The sequence below is a fragment of the Ambystoma mexicanum genome, chromosome 1p, assembly GCF_040938575.1.
Source record: "Ambystoma mexicanum isolate Mex_15411 chromosome 1p, UKY_AmexF1_1, whole genome shotgun sequence".
NCBI classification, from domain to species: domain Eukaryota; kingdom Metazoa; phylum Chordata; class Amphibia; order Caudata; family Ambystomatidae; genus Ambystoma; species Ambystoma mexicanum.
Genome location: NC_090921.1, coordinates 842,671,991 through 842,690,235, shown reverse-complemented (window position 1 = coordinate 842,690,235; position 18,245 = coordinate 842,671,991). Strand labels below are relative to the sequence as shown.

The following is an 18,245-nucleotide window of genomic DNA, read 5'->3' as shown; positions in this document are numbered from 1 at the left end:
CTCATCCAGACATACTGCCTTAGGGAAGCCCTAGTGTGTAAAAAGAAATGGGAGGACGACGCTGGGACACCCATTACGGATAAACAATGGGCGGTGCTCTGCGGAAACCCACGCAGTGGGGCATTCAACACCAGGCTACAAATAATCCAACTCAAGACACTACACAGAGCACACCTTCTCTCTGGCCCACCTACACCAGCTTGTCCGAGAGGCCACGCTGAAGCGGCCGACTTCCTACATATGATTTGGACATGTGTTAAACTGCGCTCATTTTGGGAGGGAGTAGTTGAGACTATGACGGATGCTAGGGCAGGCAGTGCCCTACAATTTTGTTGTGTTGCATGTTTGGATGGCCCCCGGAGCTGTCAAAACAGTACCAGAGGTTACTATCGACTTGTATGATCACTGCCTGGTGTTGTATTTTGATAAAGTGGACGAGTGCATCCCCCCTGGGGTGAATTTGGCTGAAGGACCTGGTCTGGTTTAGTGACACGGATAAAGAATATGCTAACCTCTGTGGGATACAGAACCGGCCCAAAAACCCCTGGAGCCCCTTTACCACCTACTTGCTGTCCTGGACTAATGATCTGGCTTAAGTGATGGGGAAGGACTGTGGTCTGATCTTGGTACTGCCCCTGCCGACCATAACAAATGCCCACTGTGATCAAGCACTCGTTTGTATGACTTGCCTGATAATGTCTGAGTTTTGAATAGCAATCACCAGATATATCTAATACTACAGCAAATTTGTAACCTTGTTTGACTGTTGGTGAGATGTGAATCATTTAATAAAGAAAGTAAAAAAAATAAATAATCTTGATGATGAATCTAAGGTATCCCATAAGGAAAGGGGCGATATTCGTTCCTTGCTGTTAGGTGTATGTTGCGGTGACCTTCAGTCGTCAAAAGGTGATTACCATTAGAGGGTACCATCTGGCTCTGAAAACTTAAAGAATGTCTATGAACTCCTACTTCAGGAATGTTGAGACTTTGACAGTAGGTCCTATTTAAAACTAGAAACCTTTTGAGAATAGGGAAATTTGGGCTCAAAAGTTCAGTCTGTGTGTTATGCACTTGCATTGATTTATCAATGCAAGTTTAGGAATGTTTCCCTGGGCTGGAATCTTGTGGTGTGATAAGGTTCACGCATTGGCAGTTGGGGACAGACAGGATGGGAGACCAACTGAGATGTATGTATATTATATAGCTCCCTACTCCCATTTCTATAACTTAACCCTGTAACAATAGTCGTCACATTTATATATACCAGTGTCTGCGTGTCCCCTAATTACTTGGCTACCATGACACTAGACACTACAAGTGGCGACGAGGATTTCTGATGAAGAACCTTGATGGAAGAGAGAGCAGCGCCTGATCCAGTGGAGCAGTTAAAAAAAAAATAATAAATTAAAAGAAATGAGAGAGGGGTACCTAGACGCTGCCAAGATGAGAAAAGTAGAGGATAAATGCTGCCGGGGTGAAGAAAGCGCAGCCAGGAAAAGAAAGTGCCAAATCCTTTGTGTGGAGCGTGCCTTAGGTATAAGTCCTGTGGGGGAAGGGTATGAATGCTCCCTTGTAGGCAGCCGGAAGGTACAGAACTTGGAGAATATATGGAGGCAACTGTTAACCCAGTCCAGGAAGGAATAGGTGGCTTTAAGGTACTGTGAAATGCTAGCATATATGGATGGAGGGCAGCTGTCTGGGAGTGCTGCCAGTTATTAGGTGAAGTACTATTACTCCTCCTCATAGTACCTTTAGATTAAGGAAGTTGAGGAGAAATGATGCAGGGCAATGCAGGGTTTAAATGCCATCCAGGCCGTGCAGGTGAGTGGGTGAGCCCCCCAGTCCCTAAGGCCTCGAGTCTTAGCACTGCTTCCACTTAGAGCCCCCCCGCGTGTCCCCAGCGCAGGCCGCGTCCTTCCTGAATCCCTCCAGTGCCCGCCCTCTTTCCCTCCCACCATCCCTGATAGGCCGCCTCTCCCCGTGTTTCATCCCCAAGTTTACCTGCACTCCACTGCCAACCAGGCCGTGCAGGTGAGTGGGTGAGCCCCCATCCCCCTTAGGCCTAGAGTCTTAGCACTTCTTCCACCTAGAGCCCCCCCGCCAGACCCCTGTGTGTCCACAGCGCAGGCCGCGTCCTTCCAGAATCCCCCCCAGTGCCCGCCCTCGCTCCCTCCCACCATCTCTGATAGGCCGCCTCTCCCCGTGTATCATCCCCACTTCGACCTGCACGCCACTGCCATCCGGGCCGTGCAGGTGAGTGGGTGAGCCCCCAGCCTCTCTGAGCGCTGCAGCACAGTTAGCCACGCCCCTGGCTGCTGCTATTGGCCTTTGGGATCACTGTGTATACTCAACAAGGCCAGAAGCCCCTTGCAGACCCTCTCCCAACCCTCACCCTCTTCTTGCTCCTCGTACTCCCACCACCCGACCCGACCCCTGCATCCATTGGTCCTCTCGGCCCTCATCACCACTCCTCCCAGGGCAGCCCTCTGCCATTGCAGCCCGCGGCTAGGGGCCGAAGACCCGGGCCAACATCAGCAGAGGTGGTTCCGGGAAGCGCCAACAGGTGTCTGCAAGGGAAGCAGTGGCCAGCCGTCCACCATCGACTACAAGGAACAGTAAGGTAGGAGTGGCCTGGGTCAGGAGCAGAGCAACCACTCTACCCCAGACTCCGAGCCACTGCTCTGTACAGACCTTTGCAGCTCTCTCGTCTAGCTGGGGTTCTTGTCTCCAAACTGCATTGTAGGATACTCAGATTTCATTGATGGGCCTCTCTCCCACTATACAGGTCTCTCAAATTTAGCTTGGGCTTTGTCCCCCAGGTTGCACTTTGTGATACTCGGACTGCGTTGATGGACCTCTCTTCCCATCATAAGTCTCTCAGGTTTGGCGTGAGTTCTGCCCCCAAATTGCACTGTATGATACTCAGATTGCATTGATAGGCTTCTCTCCCACTATACAGGTCTATCAAGTTTAGCTGGGACTCTGTCCCCAAATTGCACTGTATAATACTCAGATTGCATTGGCTTCTCTCCCACTATACAGGTCTCTCAAATTTAGCTGGGCTTCTGTCTCCAAATTGCACTGTGTGATGCTCAGATTGCATTGATAGGCCTCTCTCCCACTATACAGGTCTCTCGTTTAGCTGGGGTTCTGGCCCCAAATTGCACTGTATGATACTCCGATTGCATTGATAGGCGCCTCTCCCACTATACAGGTCTCAAGTTCTACTCGGGTTCTGCCTCAGCAACTCCACAGCCGGTGCATGTCCCTCCTAAACACACATGGCTAACTCACCACAGTGAACCGCGTTCAGGGAGACACAGACTTAATAGCGCCACTGTCAACACCCAACTATACAACCCTTAACCACCTCCCTTACCGCCACCAAGACGGCGACTGAACGAATAGGCAACATGAGCTGGAATTACCAACTACAGACAAAGACTAAAACCGGCAGAGGACAGCATCCACACCAAGTACTACACCACAAGACAACCAGACAAAAACATAACCAACTGGACAGTTTAATCAATTTATCTTTAAACAACTCGGAATCGTAGAATGCCGCACAAACGACCCACCCCGAGAGAACGAGGAGAAGAAAGAACAAACACTCAGGAACTGCAACTAAGAACCACAACAACAGAGCACACCCCCCACAGACGGGATCAAAAATCAAACCAACTTTCAGAGAAGAGACAAATCCCTCTACCTAACTCCATACCTTGCTGAGAACGGCTCACCAGACCAAACCAACGCAACGCCAGAAGCAGCAACATTAAACAACCTAACTAAATCGGGAAGAAGGATGAACACCACCAGAAACAACAAACACACGACCGAAGCGATAACACCTTACATCACCAAAGCTAGAAGAACCTCCGATCGACAACCGCAACCCTTGGGCGACGAACCCGATGAAAACCTAAACCCAAGACAAAACCTAGACAAACTTTTCGAGGACGCCGACAACCCGAAACCTATATCTCAACAAGATCATAAGACGACCCTAACATGAAAAGCCAAACTAAACTACACCTCCAAACTACACTGCAATCTAATAAACGCAAGATCCATGTCAAAACTCTCTACAGAGATCTTCGACCTACTCAATGACAATGGTATTGACATCCTATTCATCACAGAAACTTGGCTGGACGACAACTACAAAATCCCACTCCAAAGCTGCCTTCCAGCAAACTTCAAATGCCTGCAAATAAACAGGAAAAACGAAAGAAGAGGCATCGCGATAGCTTTCAAAGAACACCTTAAAATAAGAACAGACTAACCACTCAACATCCTCAACTGCGAATCCATGGTCGTACACCTAACAGCGAGCCCAAAAACCAACAAAACATTCATCCTGGTGTACAGACCTCCAACTTATGTTGCATCCTTTGTCGACAACTTCATAGAAGCCATCACCAACATAGCCATCAACCACGAACACCTAATCATCCTGGGGGACTTCAACATCTGGTTCGAAGACAATCAAGCCAACTCCCAAAACTCACTGACTGAACAACTCACCACCATGAAACTACGACAACTAGTAAAAGGGGCAACGCACTCGGCAGGACACACTCTGGACGCAATTTTCGCTGAGGAAAAACTCATCACCATGGCACCACCAATACAACACTATGGAGTGACCATCTCCTCATCCCATTCGTAATCACTCTGCCTACGCAAGTTTCAATCCAACCCCCTAAACTCTCAACCACCACAAAAAGAAACTGGAAAGACGTCAAAGAAAGCAACCTATTCAAACAACTGGAGTTAACCAAACCCTCAACAACAGAACTAGAGCTAGCTGATCTAGACGGGAAAGCAGAGATATTACACAAATGGATTGCAGATACAATTGGCAAGATAGCTATGGAAAAACCATTTACACCATCAAAAAATAGAGCAATGGCTAAATGGTTTACCCCACTATTAAGCACCATGAAAAAGGAAAACAAAAAGATGGAACTTGAATGGAGAAAAGATTACAACCAAGACAAAAGAACTGTTCCGGAAGCAAATCCGTGCATACAAGAAGGAAATTCTCAAGGCAAAGAAAAGGCACTATGATGACAGAATCACAAAGGCCACCAACACACAAAAAGAAATGTTTCACATCATTAAAGAAATGAGAAACCCACCAGGCTGTGACAACACCCTAACCCCCTCGGAGAAACTCTGCAATGACCTTGCAGACCACTTCAAAAAAAATCAATGACATCCGACAAACCATCCAACAGAGGCCAGCCAACAGCAACATACAACAAAACAAACCTACCTCAGAACCGCAGCACAAACTCAATAACTTTCCTGAAATATCAGCAGAGGCATTCGCAATGCTGGTAAAACCCAGCAAGAAAGCGGGTTCACCGACGGATCCCTATCCCCCGGACATCTACAAATCAATCCTCGCACAAGGAACGCCAGCAGAATACTACAGAAACCTTCTAAATCTATCACTAGCAACAGGAACCGTACCAAGGATCTTCAAATCAGCTTACATCAAACCACTTCTGAAAAACACAAGCGGCGATGTAGATGACCTCCAACTACAGACCAATCTCTAACATCCCCATCCCAGCAAAACTCCTCGAAACCTACGTATACAAACTAACCCAAGAATATGTTGAAAACCACCACCTGCTAGACCATGCTCAAGTCCGCTTCAGACCCACAAGAGGTAAAGAAACAACACTATCGATCTGGGACGACCTAAAAACAAACGCAGACTCCAACACAACATCAGCCCTTATTATGCTCGACCTCTCCGCAGCCTTCAACACAGTTGGCCATGACACCCTAAGCAAAATACTAGACATAGGCATAACCGACACAGCGCTACGCTGGACTAAATCATTCCTAGCAGACAGAACAGAAACCGTTTGGATTAAACCCTTCAAATCCACCCCACGAGTTTACGACTGTGGAGTGCCAAAAGGATCCTCACTAACACCACTGTACTTCAATATCTACCAAACCCCAGTTATCAGAATCTTCAAGAAACACAACATCACATGCTACAACTACGCAGACGATACTCAAATCCTCTACAAAATCAAAGACACCCAAGCCGATCATTCAAACCTAACCGACTGTCTAAAAGAATTCTTCAACTGGATGAATACCAACAACCTGAAAATCAACCCAGGAAAAACAAAAATCATGATCATAGCCAAAGACCAAGAGAAGGAAACCGCCATCCCGTGGCCAACGGAAATGGGAATCGCACCATCACCATCTAAGGTGGTAAAAAATCTGGGAGTCCTGATGGACAACACCCTAACCTTAGAGCCGCAAATAAACGCAATGTTTCTTCCTCCTCCTCCACACGGCAAGAAAAATACTACATTTCCTCTCCTTCACACACAAAACACTCACTATCGTCGGCCTCATCATGTCAAGTATCGACTATGCAAACGGCCTCTACTTAGGAATACCAGAATACCTACCCAAGAAGCTACAACGGATCCAAAACACAGCAGCCAGACTACTCCTCAAACTATCCAGAAGAGACCACATCACCCCTGCCCTAAAACACTACACTGGCTCCCAGTAAAACACTATCACCTTCAAAACAATGTGCATAACGCACAGGGCAATCTGCGGACAAGGAGCAGAATTCCTACAAAAGAAAATAACAATCTACAAGCCAACGAGACCCCCTCAGGTCAACCAACGAAATACGCCTGGAACTAAAACCTTACATCAAGAAAAAACTCTGAGGCACTGCCTTCTACCACTTATTTGCAAAACCTGGAACAACATCCCAAAAGAAATGAGGAACACCAAAGACCACCTTAAATCCAGAAAATTACTAAAAACCTGGCTCTTCAATACCAGAGACTAAAACCGAAACAGTAAGACAAACGACTAAATGGGGAAAGGACATTGACAAGCCCCCAGAACCGACTGAGAAGCACTCGGGGCACCGGGAGGAGTGACACCAGACAGAGTGGTGCGCATGCAAGACCCATGGAGACGGAGGCAACAACCCCAGCCAATCCTTACCATCCCCTACTGCTCTATAGCTACAACTAGGTACCACTGGGTAGTGGAACTGGCGAGATACCACCAATCACCACACTGAGATATGGACACTGGCAGGTGCACTAGCCATGTGGGTGGGGGTGAGGAACATGAAAGGTTGTTGACGGGCGGAAGAGGCAGCGAGATGTTCAAGGGGCCTTGAATACAAAACGAGCACGAACCTCCAGAGGCACATGGTGCCCAAGCACCCCATCGAGCGAGATTACGCGAGCCCAACTGGTCAACTCAGGATAGAGATGCCAACTAACCGATACCACTAACAATTTCCTCCTCTGCATACACCTCTCAAACTCCAAACCAAACGCAGCCGCAAACTTCCAGCACAACAAACCGCACAAACTTCACCACACTGCAACAACAAAACAATAAACACACATAGACTCGCACATCAGTACACGACTACCGGCCGCGTACACCCCAGGCCCAGCCGACGGGCCCAGCCGACGGGCCCAGCCGACGGACCCACCCGGCTGAGGCTGCCAACAGTACATCACTGCTCTCTTGCACTTTTCCAGCCTCCACCCACTAACTCACCTGCCCTCCCTCTTTCAGAGCCGCCAGAGCACCACTCTGGTGGTGATAGTGTGCGGTACAAATGTCCTTTAACATTAACAAATGCTGTGCTGATACTGGATGGGCGGCGTGAGAGAAGAACACTGCGATAAGACTGCAGTTCTACAGTGCTAATGCTGTTAACGTTCATATGCATGTCGAGCTGGAGCTCCGTTCTGTGTTTCAGCTCACAGCAAAATGGTGACATATTGGAATGCAGAGGTGGTGTTGGCATCGAATGCTGACGCTGTCCGTTCTAAACTGTTTATGGAATGCTCCGTAGTACGTGCAGTTTGTTGGCAAAGCGGGCATTGTGACGTTCTCTTACGATGTGGAATGAAGTGATTAGAGGAAAGCCCATATTAACGTGCCCAACGTTCTGATGAATAAGAAAATAAGAACAGTTCTATGTTTCTGTTCATAGCGAGTGTTAATTCCCTTGTGCGGATGGATGGGAAATGCGAAGTAAAGGAATTGAAGAGGCAGCAATATTTCTACCGGCGGCAATATCGAACGTTTGGGAATAGAACGTTCATCTGATGAGGAAAATAAACGTCCATTTACTCTCCCAGCCAAGGAATGAGAGGTACTGTTTTGCCTGCGTTTAGTGGACCTGACGCTGGAGCATTAGGTACTGTTTTTTTTTAGTTACTGCCGTCGGGGTGAAGGCGGCCAGCAGAACTAGGAAAGTTCATTATTTCAATGCTGCATCGTTCACAGAAACTGCTTCTGCAACGGTGCAACGTGTTTGTCCGCATGATGCTGGCAGTTTAAAAGAGTGACGTGTATACATGTTAAACTGAGCAACAAAGGACAGGTACTTCACTATTTGTAAGTTGAGATGCATTATTAATGCCAAGTGAGAGTATGTGGAAGTAGTTCTACGGAACATGGCAGTGTTGTGATTGTATGGTTTCCTGTGCTTGGCTGGGAAGGCGCAGGGCCATGGATGTTGCGTGGTGTTTTAGTTTCGGTGTGTTCAAGTAAGCATTTAGTATTTGTTTATCATATGTGATATATGTATAGGAGAAAATGTATTTCTTAAATGTGGCACAATATACAAATGGGAAGAAGGAGCAGAAATGTAATGTACTATTGAAAGGTGAATTGGTTGTGCGTAAATGAGATTGTATTACGTGAAGTGCGCAGATGATCATATGTTAATGTTAATGTTAAAGGACATTTGTACCACGCACTATCACCACCGGAGTGGTCCCCTGGCGCTCTGGCGGCTCTGAAAGAGGAGGGGAGGTTGAGTTAGTAGGAGGAAGCAGGAAAAGTGCAAGGGAGCAGTGATGTGCTGTTGGCGGCCTCAGCCAGATGGGTCCGTTGGCTGGGTCTGGGGTGTTTGAGGCCGGGAGTCGTCGTGTACTGTTGTGCAAGACTGTGTGTTTTGTTTTGTTGCAATGTAGTGAAGTTTGTGCAGTAGGTTTTGGTTGTGTTTGGTTTGGAGTTTGAGAGGTGTATGCAGAGAGGGAAAAGTTAGTAGGGTTGGTTAGTTTGTGCCTCTATCCTGAGCTGGGGAACTCGGCTGTGTAGTCTCCCCTGATGCGGCTCTGTCCTGATCTCGGTCTGACTGGCATATGAGGTTCCTTACTCCTCTGGCCTCCCACCTCTAACATGCTCTCTCATAGCTCCCCTTAACCTCCCTTCATACTCCTGTGGCCAGTGCACCTGCCAATGTCAACCTCTCGGGTAGTGTGGCGATTGCTAATATCTCGACAATTCCACACCACTGTGGTGCCTGGTGGTAACTAAGGGGCGGGTGAAAGTCTTGGTTCGAGTGCCTGGGTTAGTTGACTCTGTTTCCGTGGGTGCCGCCTGTGTTCCAGTCTATTCGGTGTCATCCGTCCAGGTGGCGTGGGAGTTACCCTCCTGGGTCGGGAGTGTCCTTGTCCTTTCCGGTTTAGTCAACCTTTTTCGGTTTTGGTTTGCAGATTTAATCCATGGTGTTGAAGAGCCAGGTTTTTAGTGATTTCCTAAATTTTAGGTGATCTTCAGTGTGTATTTCTTTTGGTATGTTGTTCCAGGTTTTTGCGGCTAAGTGGTAGGAGGTGCCTCCAAGTTTTTTCTTAAGGTATGGTTCGAGTTCCAGGCGGATTTTGTTGCTTGATCGGAGGGGTCTCGTTGGTTTGTAGACTGTTATTTTCTTTTGTAGGAATTCTGTTCCTTGTCTGCTGATTGCCCTGTGCGTTATGCACATTGTTTTGAAGGTGATGCGATGTTTTACTGGGTGCAAATGTAGTGTTTTTAGGGCTGGAGTGATGTGGTTTCTTCTGGATAGTTTGAGGAGTAGTCTTTATGCTGCATTTTGGATCCGTTGCAGTTTCTTCAGGAGGTATTCTGTTATTCCGAGGTAGAGGCTGTTTGCATAGTCGATTTTTGACATGATTAGGGCGGCAATAGTGAGTGTTTTGTGCGTGAAGGAGAGGAAAGGTAGAATTCTTCTTGCCCTGTGGAGGAGGAAAAAGCATTTGTTCACTGTTGCATTTATTTGTGGTTCCAGGGTTAGAGTGTTGTCCATTAGGACTCCCAGATTTCTTATTACCTTCGATGGTGTTGGTGCATTTCCCATTTCTGTAGGCCATGGGATGGTGGTTTTGTTCTCTTGATCTTTGGATATGATGTGTTAACCCTGGCTCTCGTACAGTGCACTCTGTCCAATTCCAGAGGTGCCTCGTCTGGGAGGGTTAGGATAAAGCGGAACAGGTTGTTGACGTAGAGGGGCAGGTCTGCATCAGAGACTGACCTCGGGATTCCTCTCAGGCAGATGTTCCGACACGAGCGATTTTCCGCATCTTCCCGCCTCAGTTCCATAGCTTCACATCTGGCTTCGAGTGCTGCGATTCTCTCCGCGCCCTCCCCGATCTCATGGCTGTGCTCGCATAGGGTCGCCTCCACTTCCTCGATTCTTGCCTCCACTTTCCCCATCCACTTTTCATGACCTCTTTTGTGCCCTTCTGGAACTCTTTTGGGAGGGCCTGCAGTAGCTCTTGCAGGTCCGATTTGGTCACTGTGCCGTGGGGGCTGGATCCATCTCTGGTTGTGAGATTGCGGCCGCCACCTCGGGTCGATCCCCTCTCTTGGGCTTGTCTGTGCACGGGGTCGCCAACAGGGTGGAGATGTCCATCTGTTTTGTAGCTTTAGGGGCTTTCGCCATGTTGGGGGGGAGGTGGGGGGAGAGTCTGCACCCGTGGAGCCCAGGAGGCAGATTTCTTTTGCCCTGGTATTTCCTGGCTGATTTCGGACCGGAGCCGCTGTTGGAATTCTGTAGGTTGCTGCTGCGGGGCAGCTGTGTGGTCAACTGACTGGAGGCAGTAGGAGGCTCGGTATAGGCGAGGGGTGCTCGGTGGGAACGCTGTGACGCTGCTACTTGGATTGGGCCGCAGCTGCCAGCGGGGAGAACTGTTTCACCGACTGTGAGCCCGGGGATGGGGAGGTTCGACTGCTATTGAAACTCCTATTTATGCATGGGTTGCTGGGCGTTCCCCCGCGTCCTCCACGGGTATGGCTGCTGGATGGGCTGACCACCGGTGGCCCCCCCGCCTGATCGACCCAGAAGCCCCGGGTAGTGTGTCTATAGTTCCTGCTTGGCGGGTTTTGTGAGGCTCTCCGCAGTCCCATGGACGGCTCAACTGATTCCTGCGCCGGGACCCCCAGGGCCTCTAGTGCAGGGTCGCAGCGGCCGACGCCCGCTCTCGATCAGGGGCCGGCCCCTCGCGCTCGGGCCAACTGCTCCACAATATGCCTCGCTGCCCCTAAAGTCGTAGCCCGGTGGCAACCGCCATTTTGGGCTGCCGTCGTACCCGGGCTAGCTTCACTCTCGGTTCTGCTCCCGCTCCAGACATTGTTGAGGGCTGCAATTTAGCTGGTTGTATGCTGCATCGCTTTAGCTTTCCAGCGAGCCTGACGGGAACGTTCAAGGCACGTCTTCACCAGAGCATAACGAACGGATCCGTGGCCTCAGCCGGGAGCTCTTACGGAGCTGACTTCTATGGCGCCAAGCCATGCCCTCCCCCCCCCCACATAAACACTTTTACACCCTGAGGTGACTTCAATTACTAGTACAGTATTGGCATTTATGTATCACTTTTGTACTTGGTAACATTCTGAGGTTGGTATAGAGGAAAGGTTAATGGAAGGAAATAGGTTAACAGGTTCTTAAAGCATGTGAGCACTTTTAAATCCCCCAAAGAAGCCTAGATAAAACCTTTCCCAGCAATACTAGTTAAAAACCAATGTACCACCTATGAGGGACAGTTCGAATCAAAGTCAATGGGTTAGAGTCTGCAGGGAGCCAGGACAGCCAAAGTCAATTTGAACCATGTCTATGGAGCTGAGGCACCTCTAAGCACAAATGTCTTGCACAAAGAGTTTGTTGTATAAGATCAGTGTTGGGCCACAAGCTGACACATGAAAAGTTAGAGCTAGAATGAACTCTAGAAAGCAGCTACTGCAAATCTTGGAGTAGACAAGCAAGCTACAGATAAAGAGGCAAGTATCCCTTCTATCTTGATCAGCACCTTGGGTTAGAAGAAGAGGCTCCAGCTGGCTTCTGTTCTGGTTGCAGTACTGCAGATCTTGTGTTCCTGGGGCACAGTCGTGGGGCCAAGAGGGACAGCGTCTTAAGGACTCCTGCACAGCAGTAGTTTAGCGGCACTTTGCGGTTTCAATTACTGGCAAATAGCACCACCGTGGATCTTGGACACTGGATGGGCTTCCTTCACTCCTAAAGTACAGCACTCTGGTGAGGTGACGCGAGCTTGGGTCATCCTACTTCTGGAGGGTCCTCAGGATCTTCCTGGAGCTTCCGTCCAGCTTAAAGACGTTCCACTCAACTATGGATTTCTCAACCCTTGGCACTCTGTTCCAGCAGCAACAAAGAAGTACAGCCAGTAGGGGGAAGGTCTTCCAGCAAAGTTAGTCTTGGGGTTAGTTGGTCCCACAAACCAAAGGGAAGAAGTCGTCCTTTCCGGAGCTTCTCTTGTCGATTAGGAATAGGAGCTTCAGCACAGCAACAGGGCTTCCCCGGGCAGTTCAACGGTCCAGGACGATGCAGCAAGCTTCTCTTCACGACTCCTTCATCAGATGTTTCTTCCAGTGGTCGACTGCCATCAGATCAGGAAGCCTCACCTTTTATGCAGGTTTCTCCCATTCATGCACAGCCTAGCTGTCGCACACAGAAGGGTGGCTGTCCTGCAAGTACAGTCAGCCTATCAGGACTGGGTGCATTCAGGTTGCCCTGGAGACGAAGGACAGGGAGTTAGGGCACTTCCCTCGCTTCCTGCTCTGCCAGACACACTGGAGCCAGAGGCGTGTTTCAGTAATGAAGCCTGCCAAAGGCAAAACAAACAAAAGGGTTAAGCCCTAGTTTGGCGCGCAGAGTAAAACCAAAAACCAACCTCACTAACCAGAAATGGTGAAAAAAAGAAAACTCGGCCCATTTTGACACAATGGTCACCTATGGGTGCTATACTGCAGCTGAGGATTCAGCCTGTGTTAAAAATGCTGTGGTAGGAAAATTAAACCATTGCCACCAGCCATTTAAAGCGTGAGGGTAACAAAAAATGTTACACGAGTAGGTAGGAAAAGGGGCTACTATGTAACCCCCCAGCACTCCACATAATTGTTTATTTGTAAAGCACTTATACACAAGTGAAGTACTTCAAAGCGGGAAGGGAACAAGGGAATGCAGTAGTCATTGTTAGGCCTTGAAGTTTCCGAATGATCTAACAAAATTAACTCGTAGTGTTGGGGAGAATTCTCAAATATTGGGCCAATTCCCTTCACCCTTTATATGGAGGACAGTATATTCAAGTAGTGAGTGCAAAAGTGCATAGTCATTTTTAGGATTATATTTTCAAATTATTTAATCGAATTAAATTTGCGAATGCGCAAAGTGTATATGATAGGAGGCCCAATGGTATAAAATGAGAGAATGCTTATAGAGTAATGATATGTAAAGTTAAATTGGAGAATGCACACAGTGTACATGAATTTAGGCCAATAAAAACGAATGTTTATAGAGTTATGATATGAAGCCAAGTTAAATGTTATGGTGTCTGGGCATCCAAATGGATTTATGGGAGAAAATTTGGTGTTTAGTAGATGAAGCCCAATGGAATGTATACATGTTTTGGTTATATGCCTGATGTGTGATAAGGCAGGGTGCACCCATTTTGTATTTTGGCCCAGATGTTTGAGGAGCCGGATAATTTATTTCCCTGTGAATAGTAGGGATGGGTTGAATGGGATTGAATGAGATTACACGTGTATTTATGGAATTGCGCAAAAGTGAAAACATGCAGGTATTCTTCTTTGTTCACCACTTTGATAGGGATTGATCAACCCTGTCTGTGTTCTTTCGCGTTCTGCCTCTTTGGCATTTGTGTGTTTTCATGTGTTCTTTGTGTTTGTCACTTTTCTTTCCTTTTTTTATTTTTATATGTTCCTTGGGAGTAGGTGTGTGATGTTTGTTTGGTTTCTGGTGGATGGTGAGTGTAGTGAAATGTTGTTGGCATGGTGGATGGCAAGTTTATTTAGGCTAGTGAGGAGTATGCTTTTATAAATGTGTCAATTTAATAACGAAAGGGGGATGTGTGGTATGCACTTGCATTGGTGTATCAATGCAAGTGTAGGAATGTTTCCCTGGGCTGGAATCTTGTGGTGTGATAAGGTTCCAGCAGTGGCAGTTGGGGACAGACAGGATGGGAGAGCAACTGAGATAGATGTATATTATGTAGCTCCCTACTCCCATTTATATAACTTAACCCTGTAACAATAAAGAGTCTTCACATTTATATATACCAGTGTCTGCGTGTCCCCCAATTACCTGGCTACCATATGACACTAGACACTACAGTCTTGTTTAGGAAAGAACTACTTTCACAAATCTTGGTTATTCATCCATCCTGACACTGTTTTATTGGACTGTCACATTTTGAGTTGTATGAAAATACTGCCGGCCCTATAGTAGTTAAGGCTACCTGTATCCTGTCACTTTTTAACCTTGTTGTTACAGACCCTAGAAAAAAGATGTTGAATGGTGAGTAACCGAACGCAGAAGCCCTTGTACTGCATTTAAAAATGTTACGATAGCCAGGATTAGAATCTGGAAGTTAAGTACTGGCTGTGAGATCTCTGTTCGTGGAGTTATCATGAAAAACCTACAAAGAGGAAAAACATGAATTTAACATAATTGAGAAACAGTCCATTAGACGTCATTGGCAGACTTTCTTGTGATAATGTTAACTACACGTTTCTGCCGTTTAGTCCCACATGCAAGTACTTATTCCCAATATGCATGTTCAACCTGCAAAGCAAGTTTGGATGTGAAGTGTGCTTCACGTATGAGGCCCTAGTAGGCCCACTAGAAGATTGCCATTATTGAGGCATTTTTATTTTGTGTAATGTTGGTATAAAATAGATGCTGCTCAGAAATGTCACCAAGACAATACTGCTAGAGAGTGGGAGGCGCACCACAAAGCATATTAATTTGTTGTGCTCAATTTACAGGCATTATCACTGTCACAAAAGTGCCTTGTAACAATCAACATGAGGCACTAAGCAGATAGACACCATCAAAATCATTGCCTTCATGTTGAAATGTCCAATTCTCTCACGCATTCTTGTAAGCCTAATGATGATTTCCAAATTGTATCATATTGTTTATTCCTACGGATTGCAAACTTGTGGGAAATTAAGCCCTGGAAATTAACACCTTTGTGACAACATATTTCTTCTTTCAGCGGATTCAAGGGTAACCTATGTGAACAAGAAAGAAAAGGAAAGGATCCAGAGTTGGACAATGGAAACATTTGGTGATGCCCCGCAACCAAAGCTTCAGTTTGCTCAATACAAGGTACACATCACTTCTGTATGGAGGGGGGGCTTTGTGTAGATGGGACTTTGCTGCTGTCACATGTCTTGTTTCTGGTGAGACCAGCTGCTACAGACACTGGATTTGAGGGGCACGCGGCTAGGTTAGGATGCTTCATAATGTAGGATTTATTTATTTTAAGTGTAACCAATACCACTGAAGTTTATCCTATTTCTGTGATCGTCCTTCCTGTCAAATATTGAGGAACGTGAACACTGAAAATCCCCTCCAGAATTCATGGAGTTATGTCAGGGCATAAAGCTTGTGCATTATGCATTTCTTCTAGGTTGGTCTGCCCCATGTGCTTTTTTCTTGCCATTTGTGGCAGCTCAGCATATTCTATAGTTTTGTTTTTGTATTTTTATGTTCTATAGAACTCTTGAGAAAGTAGAGGGAAGTACCCTATCAATTCAAAAACAGAAGCATAAAGACACTTTCCAGTGAGTATATGTTGCTGTACTAAACAGTTTGGGGCAGCTGAACTCTTAAGAGCCTTAAATTCTGAACTGAAACTGGAAGGAGTTTATGGAGCCAGGCAGAGAACTTTAAATCAGCCTTAATGTGGAGACTAAGCAGTTGTGAATCAAGCATTGAAGCAGAGGCCTGCGGAGCACAGAACTCTGCTAAAAACCTCTAAGGGACTTTGTTCTAAGGACTACATAGGTCAACGCCTAGCCTCTGAAGAGATGAACAATCCCACAAAGGAGTATAGAGGTTAATACTAAACTTCTGGGATACAGAACAGACATTTGCATATATCGCATACCATAAGTAAGGTTTTTAAATCTCTTGGCCACGCATTGCCAAGATATTAGCACCACGTTTGCCCTCCTACCTTAGTTAACTTTTCTTAGTGCTCCAAAGGTGCACTGGTCCAGGAGCTTGCTACTGAAGACTTCATCAAATCTGTACTTGTGAATCATTCGTACCACAAATGGCAAAAACAGCGGGAAGCACTTAAAGGATCAAGCCTTGTATAAGTGGTAGATGGATTCACATCGACATGGTTTGGTGCGTCACCCATTTTTGGTGTGACAGGAGTTACACCAGAAGGTTATTTGGCAGCAGGTTGCAAAGATGTTCACAGGACTCCATAAAATAGGGGCAGCAGAGCGAATCTCTGGCCACCCATCTGCCGTCTGCTCTATACTGCCATTAGCCGGCAAAGATGTGCAAGAGAAAAAAGCAGTCATAGGGCCCAGAAGCAAGATTTTATTTACCTACTTCCCATCGGAGAAAATTAAATGTTGACATCCGAATCAGTGCTAGAGCTCCAAGCATGAACTTTGGTAACTTTCCCATCCAAGAATACCTTACCGCTGACTTGCGGGTTTTCAGGTTTGTATACTGCTAGTTTTCCAGCCGAACACCCAAGTGCCTGCTGCAGAGGGCCTTGCTGGTCCTGCTTTAGGCAACGTTGCAAGCCCTCCTACCCAAGTCTACTCATTTGGGATTGGACTGCGGGGCGACATTGGACTGATCCTTTGCTTGACTCGACCTCTGGTGCTGCAGAAAGTGAATTTCAACAGAGGCGCACACCCATTTCAGCCTCCCTCACTTAGTTATATGCCGCTCCCCGTGGATATGCCAGAACCCAAACTGATGCTGTCTCCACATGATTCATCGTGGAAGAGCTAGCAGTAGTTTGGGCAACATGTTTGGTCGTTTCATACCTTGATGACTGGTTGCTGAAGGCCCGGTAGTCCAAACTGAAAGCATGCCTGTTTGTCTCCGCTTGGGAGGTTCTCACTGAGCTTCGACAATTTCAATATGTGTCCTTCAAACAGGATCCAGATCCTTGGATCAGTCTTGGACACTCGGTGCCTCCATACTGTAGAGACGTTCTTCAGCAGGGTTCAAAGTTCCTCCACCTTTTATATCTTGACATTCTTCATGTTTTGAAGGCCGAATGTGAGGCTGTGAATGTGGTTACTGCAATTAGCCTCTGCAGGTACAGTGATCCCAGTTTTGGGGGAGATTTGTGCAACTTGATATTTTTGTGTTCACCCACTTGCCCACTTCTTCAAACCCTGCAAGTCATTCTAGGTGTGCTCTGGTAGACCTCCACCCAATCTATTCCGGCAGGATATCTTTGTTACCAGTTTTAGCCAAAGCTGAGTGTGTGTGTGTGTTTTCTCTCCGTTGTGATGGGTGATGGTCCATGTGGCTGCCCGAGCAGTCTGAAAGCAACTTATTACAAATTAGTTGGCACTGTCATTCCTAGGTCGCCCTGTTTGCCAAAAGGCAGCACTACAAATGTTCCCTTTTCTGTTTCAAGCAGTTTGCAATTCTAGGGTGTCTGGGAGGTGCTCTGGTCTTCTGTATGTATGCCTGCTTATTGCTCCAATTCATCTCACCTTATGACCATAGAGATCCTTGAGACCGAAGACTAGGCAAGATAGACCTGTTTAGGGCTATGGTAAATGTTGATTTGTCCTCCCTGGAAACTACCTCTGAGGAGTAGTCTTCTGTCACATGCAGGGGGCCGAACGCCTCACCCATGCCTTGGTAGTGAGCATTTGTACTTGGCCATTTAGAAGCAGAGGCACCAGGATTAGGCCCTTTCAGACAATGCTCTTAATGCGATTTTGTCAGTTCATATGCGCCTCTCTAATATGAAAAATATCTTCGTTACTGCAGCATAAACTGAAACAGTCGGTTGTGGAGTATTCATTGTTTGCCGAGTGATCTTTTTTTTTTTTTTTTTTGGCACTACTATTGCACTACTATTGGCTATTTAGATGCTGCATTGTGTCCA

General features: G+C 46.9%; 1 protein-coding gene across 1 annotated transcript in view; it reads left to right on the top strand.

Annotated features, from left to right (window-relative positions):
- Positions 1 to 18,245, top strand: part of CENPN (centromere protein N) — a 270,163-nt gene that overhangs the window by 173,038 nt on the left and 78,880 nt on the right. Inside the window, exon 9 of the mRNA XM_069652847.1 lies at positions 15,357 to 15,469. Coding sequence (XP_069508948.1) covers positions 15,357 to 15,469 — 113 coding nt within the window. The remainder of the gene's footprint in view (positions 1 to 15,356; positions 15,470 to 18,245) is intronic.